At 37.3% G+C, this 18,968-nt stretch overlaps 1 protein-coding gene across 1 annotated transcript; it reads right to left on the bottom strand.

Annotated features, from left to right (window-relative positions):
• Positions 1 to 1,160: 1,160 nt before the first annotated feature.
• On the bottom strand, positions 1,161 to 1,694 carry LOC131865834 (ATP-dependent DNA helicase PIF1-like). The gene has a single exon (XM_059215384.1). The coding sequence runs from the start codon at positions 1,692 to 1,694 to the stop codon at positions 1,161 to 1,163; it is 534 nt and encodes a 177-aa protein (XP_059071367.1).
• Positions 1,695 to 18,968: the final 17,274 nt, after the last annotated feature.

The raw sequence follows: 18,968 nt of genomic DNA, 5'->3' as shown, positions 1-18,968 counted from the left end.
AGGGGTTGTTCAGAATAAAAAATTGGAAAACAAGTTAGATTTCAGTTGGTTATTTCTTTAAAGTTTGGAGAACTTGCATTGTAGGCGCTTTAAATTTTGTTTCATCACCGTGGAGTATTGATGAGAAAGCGAAATGTGTATATGGGAAGGCAACTTGCACAGTCGTTGAAAAAGTGTAAAGTACGAATAAGTAACTGTATGCAATGAAATTTTGATTTAAATAGCATATTCAGAAAAGAAAACACTTTGAAGTGGGAATTGTGATATATTAGTATTGATTTTTTTTTACCTGTGTAATAGCACTGGAGAAGGCAGAATGGTTGTTGCTGAATGTCAACCATTTGATTGGTGAACAAGTGAAGGCCAAACCTATGTGTGCAAGCATTTCATAGATGTAGATTGTAATCTTGTGATGTAGATGTGAGAGCATAGAGCTGTTGCAAGCGAGCTTCTTCTTTCTTTCTTATGGTGGTAAAAACACTTTTTTGCATTTTTGCATACCTTTCAAATGAGAAAGGTGGATGAATGCGTATTCCATCAATTGATTTGACCCTTGAGATAGCTGTAAATGTTAGGCCTTGCTCTTCAGTGTTGCCTATGTCTATTGTAGCTTTATCCAGTGTAAGTCCTTGAGATTTGTGAATAGTTATGGCCCAAGCGGTTGTCAATGGAATCTGTGTACGCTTGCCTCGAGTAATTGGAGTAATGGGTATGTCATTTGGATGCAATGTATCTCATGGAGGGCCTTTATAATTCTGAAAGCGGACAATAACAAATTTTGGCAAGTCTGGTGATTTAGTATTGTTTTCATAGACAATTTTTTTAACAAGGCCAATGGAACCATTTACAAGGCCAACTTCAATCCACAAGTTAGCTAGCAACATCACTTGCTGATTTTCACATAATAGTAGTTATAATGGTAGTTGTTCATTGTTATCATATTCAGTATTAGTTTGTTGCACAATATGTGCAATGCTGAGAGCAATACGTAAATTTAATTCCTTCAACATTCTTTTGTTGTGCAGCGTTGTTGAGTCATTTGTTGCAAACAAATGGATTGATGAGTTGAATTCCTTTTGCTGCAAAACAGTGAGATTTGTATTTGTTTGGTTCATTAAGATCTGTCAGTCATGTTTGTTAGGTTGTGCATCTCTTATGTTCTAGAGCAGGCTTCTAAATTGTTGTTGTTTAACAGAGGCACCTTGTTGGCAGAAAACAGTATGCAATGTTACAACTGTTTTAAATGATCGCCACAAGTTCAAAGCTATAGACTGCGAAGCATAAATTGGTTTGTCCATTATAGGAGGGAGCTGCCCAAGGTCACCTATAAGGATTATGGAGAGTCCACCAAAGCCTTCATGTTGTTTATCAAGGAATGCTTGGCGGAGCCGACTATCAATCTTCAATTGTAATTTAGGGCCCAAGAAGCTCATTTCGTCTATTAGAATATATTTAACATGCCTAAAATGCTCTTGGAATGTGAACAATGCTTGCCCTGTCAAAGGATGCATTTCTTTTATAGGGATTCGGAGGCCTGCATGAATAGTTGTTCCTTGAATATTATATGCAGCAACACCTGTAGGTACAAGAACTAACAATGTGTTTGTCTTAATGCCTGCAGAGACATTTAACTTTTGTCTGATGCAATCTATCAAGATTGATTTACCAGTTCCTGTTGTTCCTTGAACAATCATTCGGAGAGGTTGGGCTACAACTTGTTTAGATTGATGATGTAGAATTATGTCAAGTGCAAGTCTTTGTTGAGATGAGAGATGGATTTTCTCACTGGCTATGGGCAAGGCTTGGTTTATAGGTGGGTGAAATTATAATTTAGCAGTGGACTGTAAATGCTGATTTGGAATATCGATGGACCACAAGTAGCTAATATCATAGTCACGTCGCCCTAACATTTGCAGCTCATCTTTGGTAAATTTATTTGTCAGTCCCATCTGAGATATGAATTCCCATTCAAATAGATTTGAGTCTTCTTGATATTGAGAATCATTAGTGTCACTATCATCTGTATCTTGAGATGGAGGAGCTTGCACAATGTTGTGGCCATACAACCGAACATAGCCAGTAGAACTGAAGACTTTCCAATTGGCTATAACTTGATCTTTAGAAGTCCCTATATCTGATGGTATGTCACAGAATGGTTTGTACAACAAGAGCTCAGACCAATAGAAAATCTCAAATTCATCACTGTCTTCAATGGGAGGGGCAGTGAAGTGTCTATATACATTTACAATCGCTTTTTTCTCTCGAAGTTGTCATTTTGTTTTTTTACGCTGTGGAATATATGAAAAGGGCACTACATGTAAGCATGGAAATAGCTTGTTGATAGGTCTGTTTCATGATTTGATTTTGTGATATGATGTAGTGCTTTCCTACTAACATTAAGAGATATAAACTGTCGGCTACAGCTAATGAGTGGCAATTTCTACAACATATGACAAGTCTCTTGTGCGTTGATGTCACGATCTGCTATAATCCCCATCATAAATTTTTGGTATGTTGATAAGATAGTATCTTCAGAACCACTTGCATTCACAATAGTTTTGAGAATTTCAGTAGAAGATTCTGATCTTATTTCAGATTTCGAAGCATACTTTGAAATGTTTTGTAAGACTGCTTTTCTTGAAGTAACAGAGTGGCAATCAATGTTAGCCCGCCATATTGAAAGCATGCAAGGGCTATGAATATTCAAGCGGTCATCATTCCTTGCAGGTGTATAACATGGATTATTGTAACTATCATTTGTTAATGTATATTTTTCTTGTTCAGGCCATGGAGCTTTGTAACGACATTGTAACAAATGGCCTTTTTTCTTGAGATATGTATTTTCTATGCATTTTGTGTGTCTTTGCAAACTATTTACCAATGCCTCGTAATCAACTGCTAGGGGCATTGAGAATATCTTTGTAGTGTTAGCTAAGCATGGATCATCCATTGCAGTGTATCAAAATGTATTATTTCGGTCAGCTTTGCTAAGAAGATTCCAAGCAGATACATGTGTCAAAGAAAGTTTAGCTATATGGACTTCATTGTCATTTTGCCAATCAATGATGTCCATATTTGGTGCACCAGGGAGCCATAGAAATCTATGAATATGTGCCGAGCCACGATGTTGCCATTCATATCTACACCAATGGTCTTTTGCTTTGAACAAATTTTGAATAATTTCTTCACAAAATATTGCAAAACTGTTGTGCAAGTACAAGGTTGTTATGTGTGGATTGCGAATTACATTTTCTACTAGTTCTTTTCTTGTGGATTGTATGTTCTGGCCATTATCTTTATTGAAGAGGGTATGCAGGTCAGGCCATTTAGTATCAACTGAGCTCAATATGAAAAAAAGGGTTGGTGTTCCCAATTGGGAGATCATTGTTGTGAGGTCTTTTCTAGATTTATTCCAATATGCTCTGGTGCCTCTAAGAGTTGCACCAAAGCGTAGCAACTGTTTTGGCAACTGGTCATCAAGCATGTTTTGTAAACGGTCACACAATGCTTGCAAATTGCTTGGGAAGGCCTCTTCTATATTAGTTATAATAAAGACAGCTGCAGATTGTTGTGAACGGTGGCGCATAATTAGATTATAAATGAAATACCAGAATCTGACGAACTGCAGCATGCATTGTTGCAATGAAGGATGATGAAATCTCTGTGGCATAGGCATCGCAAGTGTCAGAACAATCTGTTGTTGCAGGAACAGCTATTTCATTGTTAATGTCTTCTAACATATGCAACATACTTGATACATGTGTTGTAACATTAGGAAGTAGGTTCAGAGCATCAAGATCTATGATAAATTCCTTGTAGTATTGGTCATATTGGATTTTAAATGTCAATGCATCCATAACATGGAATTTATTTACATAGCAGTCATATTTGTTGCCTTGAATATTGGTTCTTTGGATTATGAGGACTTCCAAATACTGTAATTTGCATGGCAAACTCTTTGCAATTCCAGAGATGTCTTGAGGGAAACTTATAGTGTGACCAAAGTATTTGTATTGGCTGCCTCTTGCATGAGTGACTTGCAAAATAGGAGATACACAAGCAATAAGCATCTCCTCTACTTGGTTAAGCTTCTTTAAGACAAGGGGTTGTTCACCTGGGTCTAAGTTATTAGTTGAAGAGAAGCGATGAATGCCTCTTTTAGCAAAGCATCTTGAATAGACAATTTGGTGGTGACATTTGCGAATGAGCATCCCAATATATCTTTCCTTACAAACACTACATGTTTGAAGTGTTGACAATGAATCAATGCGAGCACGGAAGGACTTTAATGCTTGAATGTATTCTACAGAAGAGAAACAATCTATTGTAGATTGTTGTGGATTTGCATTCTATAATATTGTATCCTAGTAGATAGAGTGACTTTCTTGTGTTGGATCTATTTTATGCCTTTTCCTAGAGTGCAATCAAGTTCCTTGCAATTTGGCTGAAGTAGTGTTGGGTATTACATTTTGTATATCAACATTTTCATTTGATATAACTATCGATGGTTCTTTTATTGCATTCATTGCACATGGGGTTTGCAAAGGGGAGAGGTTTTGGCGGTTGAGGCATGCCAACCGACGTTTTTTCAAAATATCTTCCTTGTGTTTTGTGTAATAACGATGATTTTGTTGACTTCTTTTAGCTTTCTTTAGATTCAATTATTCTTCAGCAGTTTGCATTATTATTGCATATATTTTGAATGGGGAGAGTGTATTAGATGTTGAATGAAGAATTAAGAATGAGAATATCAGATGTGCATACATATGTATAAAGTAGTACATAGAATAGAAGGAAGATATATTTGTATGTACATACAAGTATTTGTATGTTTATGAAATAATCTAGACATGTAAATGAATATGAGGTTGTCTGGTACATTGTAACAGTATCTATCTGTATATATGTCTGGTGGTATATATCAACATGGACAGTATTTTACATTTCGGTGGACTTGGGGCGAATCAAAAATTCCTTATGCTAACCATGCATCATGAAATGGGGGAAATGATGGGTTTATTAATTGTAGGCAATTTAAGGAAATTTTGCATGTGAAGCAAGCAAGCAATTTTAAAGAAGTATAATTGGCATTTTATCTGTGTGGCAATTTAATATTTTGAAGATGCAAAATGCTATATATTTGTGCATGCATATATGTATGTATGAATGTGTATAGATACATGTGTATATATACATATAGATATATGTCATTACAGCAAGGATATAGGTGATTGAACATATGATTCGTTGGCACATTGCAGGAACAAATGCAAGTAGCGATATGCAGGAACAAATGCAAGTAGCGATATGCAGGCAGCAGTATATGTGAAGATATGTATGAATGGACATGGTGTTGCACATGTGGGGTACAGTGGACGTTTTGTGTGTGCTTAAATAGGCTCCAAACGGTAGAACCCCAATTCCCTACCAATGGTTCTCCACCCTCCATCGCCAATTAGAGAAAATGTTGGATTCCACACACACACACACACACACACACACACACATATAAACATATATATGTATGTATGTTTGAATGTATATATGAATGTATGTATGTATGTTCGATTTATAATTGGACTGAATAGAAGGGAATTGTGCATGTCGGCCAAATGCACAATGCTGAAGAATTACTTTCAGTGGCTTGTGAACGTGTAGTCATATATATATATATATATATATATATATATATATATATGTATACATATATATATATATATATATTTGTGTGTGTGTGTGTGCGTGCGTGTGTATGTATGTCTCTATGTATGAATGTATGTGTGTATGTATATGTGTGTGTGTGTGTGTTTGACTGTGAGTGTGTATGTCTGTATGTGTGTTTGTATGTATGTGTGTATGTATGTAAATAGACACACATGTACAGACATACAAACACAAACACAGACAGACAGCCATATATGTTTATAGCTATTTATATATGTGTGCACACACACGCATACACAGACACAAACAAAAATACACACATGAACATATATATAGAGACACACACATACACAAACACACACACACACACATGTATATATATGTATGTATAGATTATTGCATTGGTGTGAATTTATGAGTTTTTAAGGTCAAGGCGGCGTATATAAAATCTAAAGAAGCAGGCTAGCTAACCACTTTGTATTTGCAACCAAATTTTTTTATAGCAAAAGGTGAAAATTGTAGTTGCCTTTTTTGTTGTGTAAGGGCAGTGAATGAATACTATATAAGTATATATAGAAGCATATATGTTTGTAAACATATAGAGGAAAAAGGGTAGATATAGATGTAGAGATTTGTGTATACTGTTACATTGGCTTAAATGAAGAGACATTAGTATAGATGTCTATTTTTGTGATGGGCAAAGTTATTTGCAGTTGCACACGTGAAAACGAGGAAAGAAAATTTTGTGCTTAGCAAAGAGCATAATAGGTAGCAATGTTTTGTTCAGTGTTATTAAGGTGCAGCCATACAAAGACATAATGATTTTCTGCAATATATCCAAAAAGCCAAAACAACAGAGAAACACATATTTCAGTATACATGACTTCAAAGAAAGATGCAAGCAGAATTGGGTATAGATAGTCATAAACAAATTTAAGTATAGTTAAACATACATGAGAGTTTGTAGGCAGGCACACAACAAGTAGATATATGTGTTTAGATGGATAATGGACAATAATAGATAGCCTGTTTGTTTGTTTTTTGTTTGCAACATATTATAAATGTTGATGTACGAATCAATAATATTTAAAAAACATAGAAGTTGAATAAGAACATAACAACAGAAAAAAACATAACAGTATAGGAATGAGATGGGTAGAAGGAAGCAAAAGTGTGTTAAGATATAAACAATCAAAATTACAAACAATTATTGGAGCAGTACAAAATGAAATACAAAATCTTAAAGTTTTCCATAGCCAAGAGGACATGAGTTTCGATAGTGTTTATATAAACCATGTTTGATAATATTGTATTGTTTGTCTAAGGTGGGGAAAAGCACTGCCCATCTATCTATACATTGAAGATCAAAAGCTGTATGAAAAGGATTCTATCTAATTGGTGTGGAATTTTGTAGCTGCACCCATCCAAGCAATGTCTACAAGCAAAAGAGCACATTCACCCTGAAAATCAACAGGCATTGCTTTGGTGATTGTCGTTTTGAGTCTAGTATGTGAGTTGTAGATGTTTGTTGTAACAAAGAGTGTGAAAACAAAGGACATACATTAAATATATACAGATGTATATACATGTATATAGACAGAGTGGGAAAGATCTACATGATGCCACAGATAGATCACTTTATGGATGTATATATGTGTATATATATATATATATATACATGGTCAATTTCAGAACAAAGGCATATACATGTAGACAGAGCCATTTATATTTTTTTTTTGTATGTGTTTGTACTGGTTGCATGCAGATATAAGAAGAGACAGGTATATAGATAGAAATGGCATGTATCCACAGATGTCTCAATATATGTATATATATGCACATGTTCAATATTAAAACAAAGGCATTTGCATGTAAATATAGAAATACATAGTCTTTGCATGGCTTTGCATTGCCTGCATCTACATATAGAAACATACATGTATATACATAAACAACACATGTATTCATAGATAAAAGAACAGACATGAATATATGAGTGTATATGTGCTTATGCATAGACCAAAAGTGGAACAACTGAATCCATACATATGGAGACATGTATATACAGAGCAATGTGTATCCTTATCCGTGCATTCAGGTGTATCGATCGAGGGCAATTCTATTCAAAATGAGAAGGGAAAATAGAGAATATATGGTTGTTAAAAAAAATGAATATGGAAAAACATATGAACAAATAAGCTTACCGAAGTTTTTGCAGAAGGCTGTTCTGAGGGATCAGCAGACTAGGAGGCAAAAGACATACCTCATTTTTTATTGTAGAGCTGAGGAATGGAGTGTGTAGACACCTAAAAATGGTCAACGCTTGTGGAGTCATACTTTAACATTTGTGCATTGCCTCATTTTAGGTTTTTGCGTCGCATTAACATTTCTCCTATGATTCATACTTGGTCTTTATCATTTGCGAGCATCAAGTCATTCTTCTACATTCTTCATTCGTCTCGCTCTCAAATTTGGTCTTGTCAACAACACTATCCAGTCATGATTTTGATCGATCTTATCATATTGCATCAATGTGCGTGCTTATTTGTCATCATTTTGGACATCGTCAATCCTAATTAGGGTTTTGTCCTCCTATCAATCTTGCGATTGATATGTCATCGATTGTTGTACTCTTATCAATCTTGTCGATTTATCGTCAATCCTTATCATTTTCAATCTTGTCGTTTAACGATCGATTTGTCATCGGTCGTTGTCATGTTCGATCTTGTCATTTTGCGATCGATTTGTCATCAATCGTGGTCATTTTCAATATTGTTGTTTTGCAATCTATTTTTTCATCGATCCTTGTCCTCTTGTCAATCTTGTCATTTTGCGATCGATTTGTCATCGATCATTGTTTGTCTCAATTATGTCAATTTGGATCAATTTGTCATTGTTCCTCGTCAATTGGCGCATTTTCTCAATCAAATCATTTATCACATTGGTCATTTATCAATTTAAAATCATGATTGATATCAATTATCTTCAATCAAGACCTAATTGTCATTCTCGCATTGCTAATTCGTCTTCTAGGGTTTCGTGATTTCATCATTTAACCTGGTTTGTCATTTCTTCTTTTAGGATTAATAAATTATTTATTTATCCTAAGTCTTCTTGTCACAATTAAATGTTCATTTAATTGGCTAATTATTCCTCTTTGTGAATTAATTAATAAATGACAAATTATTAATTAATTTACCTAATTTCTGATTTTCATCAATTTCTTAATTCCTAAATTCTTAATTCTCTAATTTCTTAATTTTCTAATTCTTAATTTCAATTTCCGCCTATTTCTCTCCTAAATTCATGGAAATAACATGTCAATTTGTCATAATTTGTCATAATTGACAATCAATCAATTTTTGACATAGAAGTTGTCATAATTTGTCATAAATCATCAATCAACAAATTTTGCATAGAAAGTGCATAATTTGTCATAATTTGTCATAACTGACATAATTGATTTGCAATTTCCATTTGAATTGAATCATGCTAATTTGATCCATCTCTCCAATTTGTCTATAAATTGGATGAATTTCTTTAATCAAATCCCCTAATCAGATTATCGAATTTCTAATCAATCACGCTTTGAGTACTTTTGAGCAATTTTCTTACCTACTTGCTTTCAAACATGTATGTGCACTTGTAGGTGAGATCCACAACCAAACTATTTGAAGAGGAAAGAAGAACAATGGAGCCGCATGAAGGAAGCATTTAGATCTACATCTGGTTTGCATAATCTTTAGTTTTGAATGTTTCATTTTTATGTCTCTATTGAATGTGTTTAGGATAGATCGTTGCAATGAGCTTTTGTGATTGAGCTAATGATTAGTATGTTTATCTTGTTTGTGATGATTTTCGATTTCCTAACGTACATTAATTGGTGAACCCGACGTGAACACTAACCATCTAACCCCTTTACTGTGTCTTTGAGTGCTTTGGAGTTGATTTGCAGGTCAAAAAACCCAAAAACAGGGCAATGCAGGGTTTTCTGGGGACTTCTGCGCCTGTGTAAGACAACTTGCGCCTGTGTTGAGCATCCTGCGCCTGTGTTGAAGACATTCTGCGCCTGTGTCATGACTTCTGTGCCTATGTAAAGTCCAGAACAGAGGTAAAAATGCAGTGTTTTACTTGAAACTTGTCTTGTTTTTTGCATTTTGTTTTCTGTGTTTTGGTTTTTGGTACTAATTATTTGTGCAGCATCTTGGCATACGCATGACAAAGACAAAAAATGAAACTACTAACATGTGTTATGCAGAATCGATAGTCAAAGAATAAACACCTCAAACTTCTAACTTGGGTTTTGCAGGTTGCCTTGGAGAAACAACTAAACTTGGTGTTTGTTATTAATGTTTTAGGCACCTAGTGATTTCTAAATAGGTTGGAATGAATATGTTTTTGCTTTGATTGTTGAGTGTGACATTGGAGTAGGAGAGTATGCTCTCATCCTTCTTAGGGTGATCAGAAATCCAGATCTTTGATACCATGCTCGTGTCTTTGATTGTGTGTCTCCTTTAGAGGGCCTGCCTTCCCAACCACTTTGCTTTTGCAAGCAAGTGATAATCGTGAGAAGGGAATGACCCAAAGTGAGTACGGCTACAATTCCTTGGCATTCTAACTCACTATAAACAAATACCGGATGAGCGAAAGCTTTCAAGGAAGGGTTACGTGGGAATTGTAGTTACTTGGGAAGTGATGACCCTTGAACTCTTTCTCATATCAACATCTAAGTAGGACCTCATGGTCTAAACCGTGCTTGCGCGACTACATTTGTTTGGTACCTTGATGGGCTTAATGTCTAAATCACGCTTGCACGACATCAAGGAGTAATGCTTAACAGAAATCCTTACTACACACCTTGTTTTAGAGGCCAAAAACCCTTCTAGTTGCTTGAGAAGGACAAGTTCGGATACTTGGAAGAGATACTAAGTTCGCCATGGGGAGATTTCCATGGGGATTGATGCTTGGCTGCCCTAAGAAGTGAGTGCCATGGAGGGGAGCCCGTGGGGTCAAGCATCTATGTATTCTCCTTGAATCCCATAATGAGTCTACCTCTCAAGTACCTAATGTCCTTGCCTACCATAAGAAATGTGGGAATGAGCATGATTGTCTTGAGTCTAAGTTGCAATATCTTGTATTCTTTGCTTGTCAAAAGTTGAATTGTATCTCATTTCAAAAAACCAGACAAATTGATCCAACATAAGATTAAACACAAGAGACATTCATCCAACAAAAGTTCAACAAGATTCAAAACTCATTTTCAAACATGGTTAGCAAACATTGTTCAAAATCTTATCTCAACATTCATGTCACTTACATTTAGGTTCATCCTAGGTTGCATTTTGCAAAGTTCATTTTCAAGTACCAAGGTTAGATTTCACCTAAGTCATACTCTTTTCAATAAGGGTCATCCATTTGCATGTGTCCTCTTGCATTAAAGCCATACCATTGTCATACATTCATGTTTGCATACCCTAAGTCTCTTCATTAAGCTTAGGTCATTACCATATCATATTAGGGTCACTTGCATGGTAATTGTCCCTTTTTCCATATAGTCTCAAAACTAGGTTTTGTCATACTTGAGTAATCCAAATCTTTGATAAACCCTAAGTCATTGTTAGGAAGTCTAGACCTTATCAAACCTTTTGTCCTTTTGTCATCTATGTCATTTCGTCAAACCTAGCTTAGTATCCAAGCATATAGGGGAGACATTGTCATCTTGTCCTTTGTCACTTGGTCCTTTTGTCCTTCGAGGTCTAGACATCATTCTAATTTCCTAAAGGTCCCTATCTTAGATTTGCATTCATAAGCTTGTCAAAATCTTCAAAAACAACCAAAAACATAGATTGCATTTTTATCTATTCAAGTTTGCATTTAGTTGCATAGCATATATTATCTTTGAAAATTCCAAAAATATTGCATTTGCATAAGTGACATGCCGGTTGAGACAAGATCAAAACCTAAAAAGATGGGCGAACCAATGTATCAACCCATGGACAACATAGCAAATTCACAGTTTCAAACTAGTCAAACAATACAAATTGAAGGTTCATCAAACACATCTCTACCACCATATGGAATGGTTCAACTTGGAACACCTCCATTATATGAACCAGTGTTTGTACCTATGAAACCAAGACATGGGAGTGTTCCACCCACTCCAAGAGGAAGTGCACCTTTCAATTGGAATCAACCACACCTGCAACATGACATTCAAACTCAAACATTATATGAAGAACAAACCCTCTCACAAGGATTTGGTTCAAATCAAGGCATTCAACAAGAAATGAATCCAAATATCCAACCAGATTCTTCATCTGATTCCGATGCTTCTGATGAGACTGATATGTTCCTTCAAGATCCTAAGATAACAAAAAAGATGGATAAGTTCTTGAACAAGGTCTTTAAGATGTTTCCACAAAAGTATCTTAACATGATGAGTAATGTGACCTCTTCAAGTGACCAAATCAATGTGCAAGAACAACAAAGCGGTGTGTTGTTAAGTTTCTCTCTGCATCCGAATGAAGAAAATACATGACAAGCAACTCAACCTACATTGATGAGTAAACGTGCTTCAAAGGCATTGACAGTGACCATTCCTCAGAAGTCACCATTTGAGACAATAAATAATCCATTATTCAATACAACACCTGTAACACAAGATCAAATGAAGACCACACCAATATTAACAGCTGTCCCTCAACAAGAAGTGGTTCCTTACATGCATAAACTTGGATCAAAATCTAAGATGCAGGAAAGCTTCACAACTGGAATGCCTGATATCACCAATGTCCAAAATAATTCCACGATGCAACAAAGTTCTTAAGTCCCATTAAGTTCAATGTCTTTGCCAAACACTATTGCGACAAATCCTTCGATAATGGCAACACAAAGAGCTACGGATAGTGGTTTGCACCAACAACAATTGTTGCAACAATTGAGTAATATACAAAAGTTACAATCGAATGTGCAAACAAGCAATGTACCACAACAACAATTTCACATTCGACAACAAATTGCAGCGCCTTTGGCACCATTACAAGTTAATGCAAACTTGCAACCATCACAAGGGATTGGACAAATAACACAGCAAGTTAATGCAAGTGCTATACCCCATCTTAAGGAGAAGCAACGAAAAGCACCTAAACAAAGTTTTTTACAAATGATGGGATATACACCACGACAAAAATTGGCACAAAGTCAACAAATTCCGATTCGTCAGCCTCAACACCAACATGTGCCACAATATGTGCCAAGGCAAACAAGCTATCCTACTTCACAACCGCAATTGGTGCCTATGCAATATCAACAACATACTCAATTGCAATATCAACCTAGGCTACAAGAAGCACAACAACAAGGTCGATATCAAGGCATAGCACAACCGCAACAACAAGAGATGTACCAAGAACTTTATATGCCGGAGACACCAAAAACGGCCATTTCAGAGTATCAACAACCGATCGGAAATGCGATGTATCGACAAAGAATACCAACCGGGATTAATGATGGACCTCCACAATCTGATACAATTGCGCAACAACTTGAGAAGTTGCAACGAAAAGTTGACGCATTAGAAACCAAAGGAACAAAGAAGTTGTATACAGATCAAGATTTATGTCCTAATCCATTTGACAAGAGCGTATACATGCCTCCATTCCCTAAGCATTTTGAGGCACCTAATTTTGAGAAATATAAAGGGAATGGCAATCCAAAAGATCACATTCGAGCATTTTTCGCGGCATGTACTGAAGTAAGCTATGAGGAGACATATTTAATGCGATTATTTGCACGAAGTCTCATGAGACAAGCCATGGATTGGTATTCGCATCTGCCAGGAAATATAAAAACTTGGTCGGAATTGGCTCAAAAGTTTTTATCTCATTTCACATTCAACATCGACAGTGACGTGACCATGTCAAATTTATGCAACACCAAGCAAAAGCAAGGTGAATCATTAGTGACTTTCTTGCAGCGATGGCGAAGCTTGTATAGTCGTTCTTCTCTCGATATACCCGGGGAACAACAAGTGAATCTGTTTATCCAGAATTTGGTCCCAGAAATGATGTATGAGCTAAAATTGAAAAGTCCCAGTACTATAGAGAAACTCATTAAGAAAGGAATGAGCATTGAAATGGCTCTTGTAGCTAAAGGAATTATCAAGCTCAATAAAGACAGTGACAACACCAATTATTCGGGAGATAGAAACAGATTTTGGTATAAGAACAAGAATGTCACTAATGATGGAGTTGTTGATGCAAGAGCGATGAATGCAAATCAACCCCCATTCACGATTAAGAAATTGAGTGTTCCTAATATGTCAACTATGGAACAAAATCAAGCACCAATGAGCCATGTTACTCAACAGCCGCAATATCAACAGCATGCTCAACAATAGCATACTCAACAATATAATCAACAACAAGGCCAAGAACAAAACCAGCAACGCAAACCTTTTCGATCAAGGGATGGGCCTCCTCGACAATTTACACCATTGGGAGAGCCTATTGAATTAGTAATGACACAATTGATACAAGCAAAATTTATTAAACTACCAGAAATCAAGGCAGAACCAGCTGTAAAACCGCATTGGTGGAATGATAATGCATACTGTGAGTATCATCGGTCCAAAGGACATAAAACCGCGTCATGTTTTCAATTGAAACATATGATTCAAGATTTATTAGAGCAAGGAGTAATTGAGGTAGATCCACCCCATGTGACCTCTAACACTGATCACACCATTTTCAAAACTCCTTTGCTTGATCATGACAAGGGGAAGGCATCTTCTTCAAACTCTACTCAAACGGAAAATTATGCAAGTTCTGGTTATAATAATGTCATTAATTGTTTTCATGCATCAAATGAGTATGTTTATACCCTGAGAATAAAGGGACAAGATCCTTCTTGCGCAGTCACCACTCGTCAATCCAAAATAGTCCTGAAAGGAGCTCCTCCAGCTCCTCCCAAGCCAACTCCTGCAAGCCAGTATAATCTCTTGGATCATCTAGGAAAGACACCTGCACAAATATCAATCCTTGAATTATTAAAAATGTCCCCCATGCATCGTGCAGTCCTGGATAAAGCTTTAATTGAGTCCACTGTTCCGACAGATATTGATGTTGACCAGTTTCAAGCCCGGATTGGACATCTAGCTGTTTCCCAAAATGTTACATTTTCCGATAATGATATCTCACCTGATAAGCTCCCTCATAATGATCCTTTGCACCTTGAAGTCTTTGTCCATAATTGTAAAATCCGACGAGTCTTGATAGATGGCGGAGCAGGTCTTAATATTTGTACCTTGAGAGTGGTCATTGGCCTTGGATATACAGAAAATGACATTGATGCTTCCAGAAGAATAACAATAAAAGCCTATGATGATGTTGAGCGCCCATCCAAAGGGATAATTACATTGCCTATCAAAGTCGGTCCAGCGATAGAAAACACTTTCCTGCAAGTCCTAGACCTTGATCTCCCTAATAATATGATCCTTGGTCATCCATGGATCCATGCAATGAAAGCAGTTCCATCCACCTATCATCAATGTTTAAAATATCCTTACAATGGAACTGAGATAACAATTCTAGGAGATCCTAATCCATTTCAATTTTGTGCTACTCTAAAGGGTACCCCTCAGCAGCAAGTCCCAATCAATAGAGAGGCCAAATCACATAGCTATGTGGATCCTAATGAATTGTTAGATGCTGTCAAAGGAAAATTGAAGATACAGGACCAAGGGTGTGGAGAATATTCAATGGATCAAACATTCCTCATCGGGAATTTACCAATATCTCCAAAATCATATGGCAAACCGTATTTATTGCAAAAGGAACCTAAGGTCATTATTCAATATCAGCCTCCCACTACATTTACAAGATGAGGTGAACTTGACAAAGAAACTGTAGATGATGATGTCATAGATTGGCTTTATAAAGATCCAACTGAGACCCCACCTGTCAGATTGCCAGTGGAACGATACGGCAAAGGATTTACTATGTTGCAAAAGAAAGGATATGATGGTTGCAGTGGCTTAAGCCTGAACAACAATGGAAGGCTAGAACCTGTCATACCCAAGAGGCGACCTCCAACTTTAGGGTTAGGTTTTGTACCATTGCGAATTGGATCCACATCTACCAAAGTGCCCACGTGTAGAAAAGGGGTGATTCTGACGATGAAACAACACCTGAGGATACCCGACCCAAAACTGATTCTAATGACTGGGAGTGGAGTTCTTTCTCTTCTAGCTCCTATGCCCTCGACAATATTTTCATTGACCCTGATAATTTGCCTATGGAAGACAAACATGAAATAACTCCTCTTCCTAAAACCTGTCCCCATGCTTGGATAGAGTCATTCTGGGATCCAAGCTCCGAATCCGGTACAAGCAGTTTGGATAGTGATACCACCGATGTTCATATCTTTACCATATCAGCCCTTTCTCTCCTTACAACCGATGATGACATGCCCCTCATCTATCCCCAGCTTATCCAACATGACCAATAAGAACCGCTCACATTGGACTGTTTTCAAAATGACGAAGCAATTGCAGAATTCCTTGGACTACGGGAAGGCATACCACAAGGTGATCATAAGGCAGGATTTGCTATTGACCTGATTCCACAGCATATTTTGGGGAGTCAACTCCCTCTTCCAGTCATCAAAATGAAAAAAGAAAAGAAAAAGTAAAAAATCAAAAGAATAGATCTTTGAGTGAAAACCATAAGGCACTCTCTGATCATACAAAAGTCAAAATAAAAGACGTACCTGCGGGTGAAAACCTCTCTGAGGCGCCCAAAGGTGGAAGAGTGGACATACCCCTATCAAGTCAAGACAAATCAACATTTCTAGTGGAAATGACCGAGGAAATCAATTTGGGTACACCTGACAACCCTAAGGTCATTCATTTTGCTGCTTCTCTATCACAACAAGAAAAAATAGATTTTGTCAATTTCTTTCTTGAGAAGAAGATCAGCTTTGCATGGTCCTATGCAGATATGCCTGGCCTCGATCCATAATTGGTTCTTCATCATTTGCCACTAAAAGCCGATGCCAAGCCTGTCAAACAGAAACTTAGAAAGATGCATCCCCAAGTGGCTCTTTTGGTCAAAGTGGAACTAAAAAAATTACTAGATGTGGGCTTCATTAGACCCATTGATTATGCGGACTGGATTTCAAATTTAGTACCAGTTAGCAAAGTAACTGGGGGCATCAGAATCTGTACAGATTTTAGAGATCTCAATAAAGCATGCCCTAAGGATGATTTTCCATTGCCAAACATAGATATCATAGTGGACATGACTGCTGGATATGAGATGCTCTCATTGATGGATGGTTTCTCCGGCTATAACCAAATTCGCATTGCTCCTAAAGATCAGCATAAGACAGCATTCACCTGTGCTTGGGGTACCTACTATTGGAATGTGATGCCCTTCAGTCTTAAAAATGCAAGCGCAACATATCAAAGAGCAATGACAACAATTTTTCATGATTTCATGCACACTTTGATGGAGGACTATGTTGATGACTTGTTATGCAAATCTGTCACCAGAGATAGTCATCTAGCCATCCTGGGCCCGATCTTTGACCGAATGGAGACATGCAAGCTCAGACTTAATCCAAAGAAGTGCGTCTTTGGTGTCACAGCTGGCAAGTTACTAGGGTACATTGTTTCTCACAGAGGCATTGAGGTTGACCCTGCCAAGGTTAAAGCAATAATGGATATGCCTCCACCTTTAAACCTCCGGCAATTAAGAAGTCTGCAAGGAAAGCTCCAGTCAATCCGCCGCTTCATAGCTCAGTTGGCCGACAAATGTCATCCATTCCAACATCTACTACACAAAGGTGTCTCTTTTAAATGGACTGAGCAATGTCAATCAGCCTTTCAAGCTCTCAAAGACTATTTGTTGTCACCACCTATTCTAATGCCTCCGATAGACGGAAAGCCATTTTTATTATATATTTCTGCAACTGAAATGGCATTAGGAGTTCTATTGGCCCAACAAGATGAGAACGGCAAAGAGCGAGCCATTTACTATATCAGTCGGACACTGGTAGGCTATGAGCTAAATTATTCAACTATTGAAAGGGCATGCTTAGCAGTGGTATTTGCAACGCAGAAACTCCGACATTATATGCTAAGCCACCAAACATTGTTGGTTGCAAAAATTGATCCCTTAAAATATTTGCTTAGCCGAGCAGCTTTGACGGGTCGCCTAGCAAAATGGGTCATGATTCTCAGTGAATTTGACATTGAGTATATGGAGCGAAAGGCCATAAAAGGACAAGTCATAGCAGATCAACTTGCAGAGGCTCCTATTTTTGATGATCATCCCATGTTGACCGATTTTCCAAATGAATCAGTCTTTGCTCTCACATCCTCTAATGAATGGAAGTTATACCTTGATGGGTCCCATACCAAGTTTGGATCCGGAGCCGGCATCTTGCTTGTCACCCCTCAAGGTGATGCTATTCCAAAGTCCTACAGAATAAATTTCCACTGCACCAATAACATTGCAGAGTATGAAGCACTGGTTACAGGACTCCGAGTAGCAGTCCACTGGAACATCAAGCATTTGCAAGTCTATGGAGATTCTCAATTAGTCATCCGACAAGTGAATGATGACTACGAAACAAAAGATGAAAAGCTTATTCCCTATAAGCATATGGTAGATTTCTTCAAGACCAAATTCACGGCTATCCATTTCAGTTAAGTTCCAAGAATGCAAAATAAGTCGACAGATGCAATGGCTACGATTGCCTCCATGTTAAATATGCCAAACAATATGGACAAATGTGAATTTTTAGTCGAACAATTGTTGGTTCCTTCTTTTGACATTCCGACAGCGGATGTGATGTGCGTTCTTGTTGGTCCCAACTCCCCATGGTACAATGACGTATATCAATATTTGAAATCCCAAACCTTACCACCCAACCTTTCTGCTAACCAACGTCGAGCCTTTATCCGATAGACAGCCAAATATGTCATCATCGCCCACACCCTTTACCGCCGTTCCTTTGACCATACCCTCCTCAGGTGTTTGGATTCTGACAAAGCACAAACGGCTTTACACGAGGTTCACGATGGTATATGTGGGGGCCATTTCAATGGTCTAAGCTTAGCCAAAAAGTTGATTCGTGTTGGGTATTATTGGCCCACTCTGGAAAAAGATGTTTATGATTTTGTTAAGAAGTGCTACAAATGCCAGATTCATGGAAACTATATTCATGCACCAGCCCAAGAGCTTCATTCTGTCATATCTCCGTGGCCTTTTTCTCAATGGGGATTGGATCTTATTGGCAAG

Source organism: Cryptomeria japonica, unplaced genomic scaffold, assembly GCF_030272615.1.
Source record: "Cryptomeria japonica unplaced genomic scaffold, Sugi_1.0 HiC_scaffold_121, whole genome shotgun sequence".
Lineage (NCBI taxonomy): Eukaryota > Viridiplantae > Streptophyta > Pinopsida > Cupressales > Cupressaceae > Cryptomeria > Cryptomeria japonica.
The sequence above is the reverse complement of the archived record's forward strand: the minus strand, read 5'-3'. Positions and strand labels throughout refer to the sequence as shown.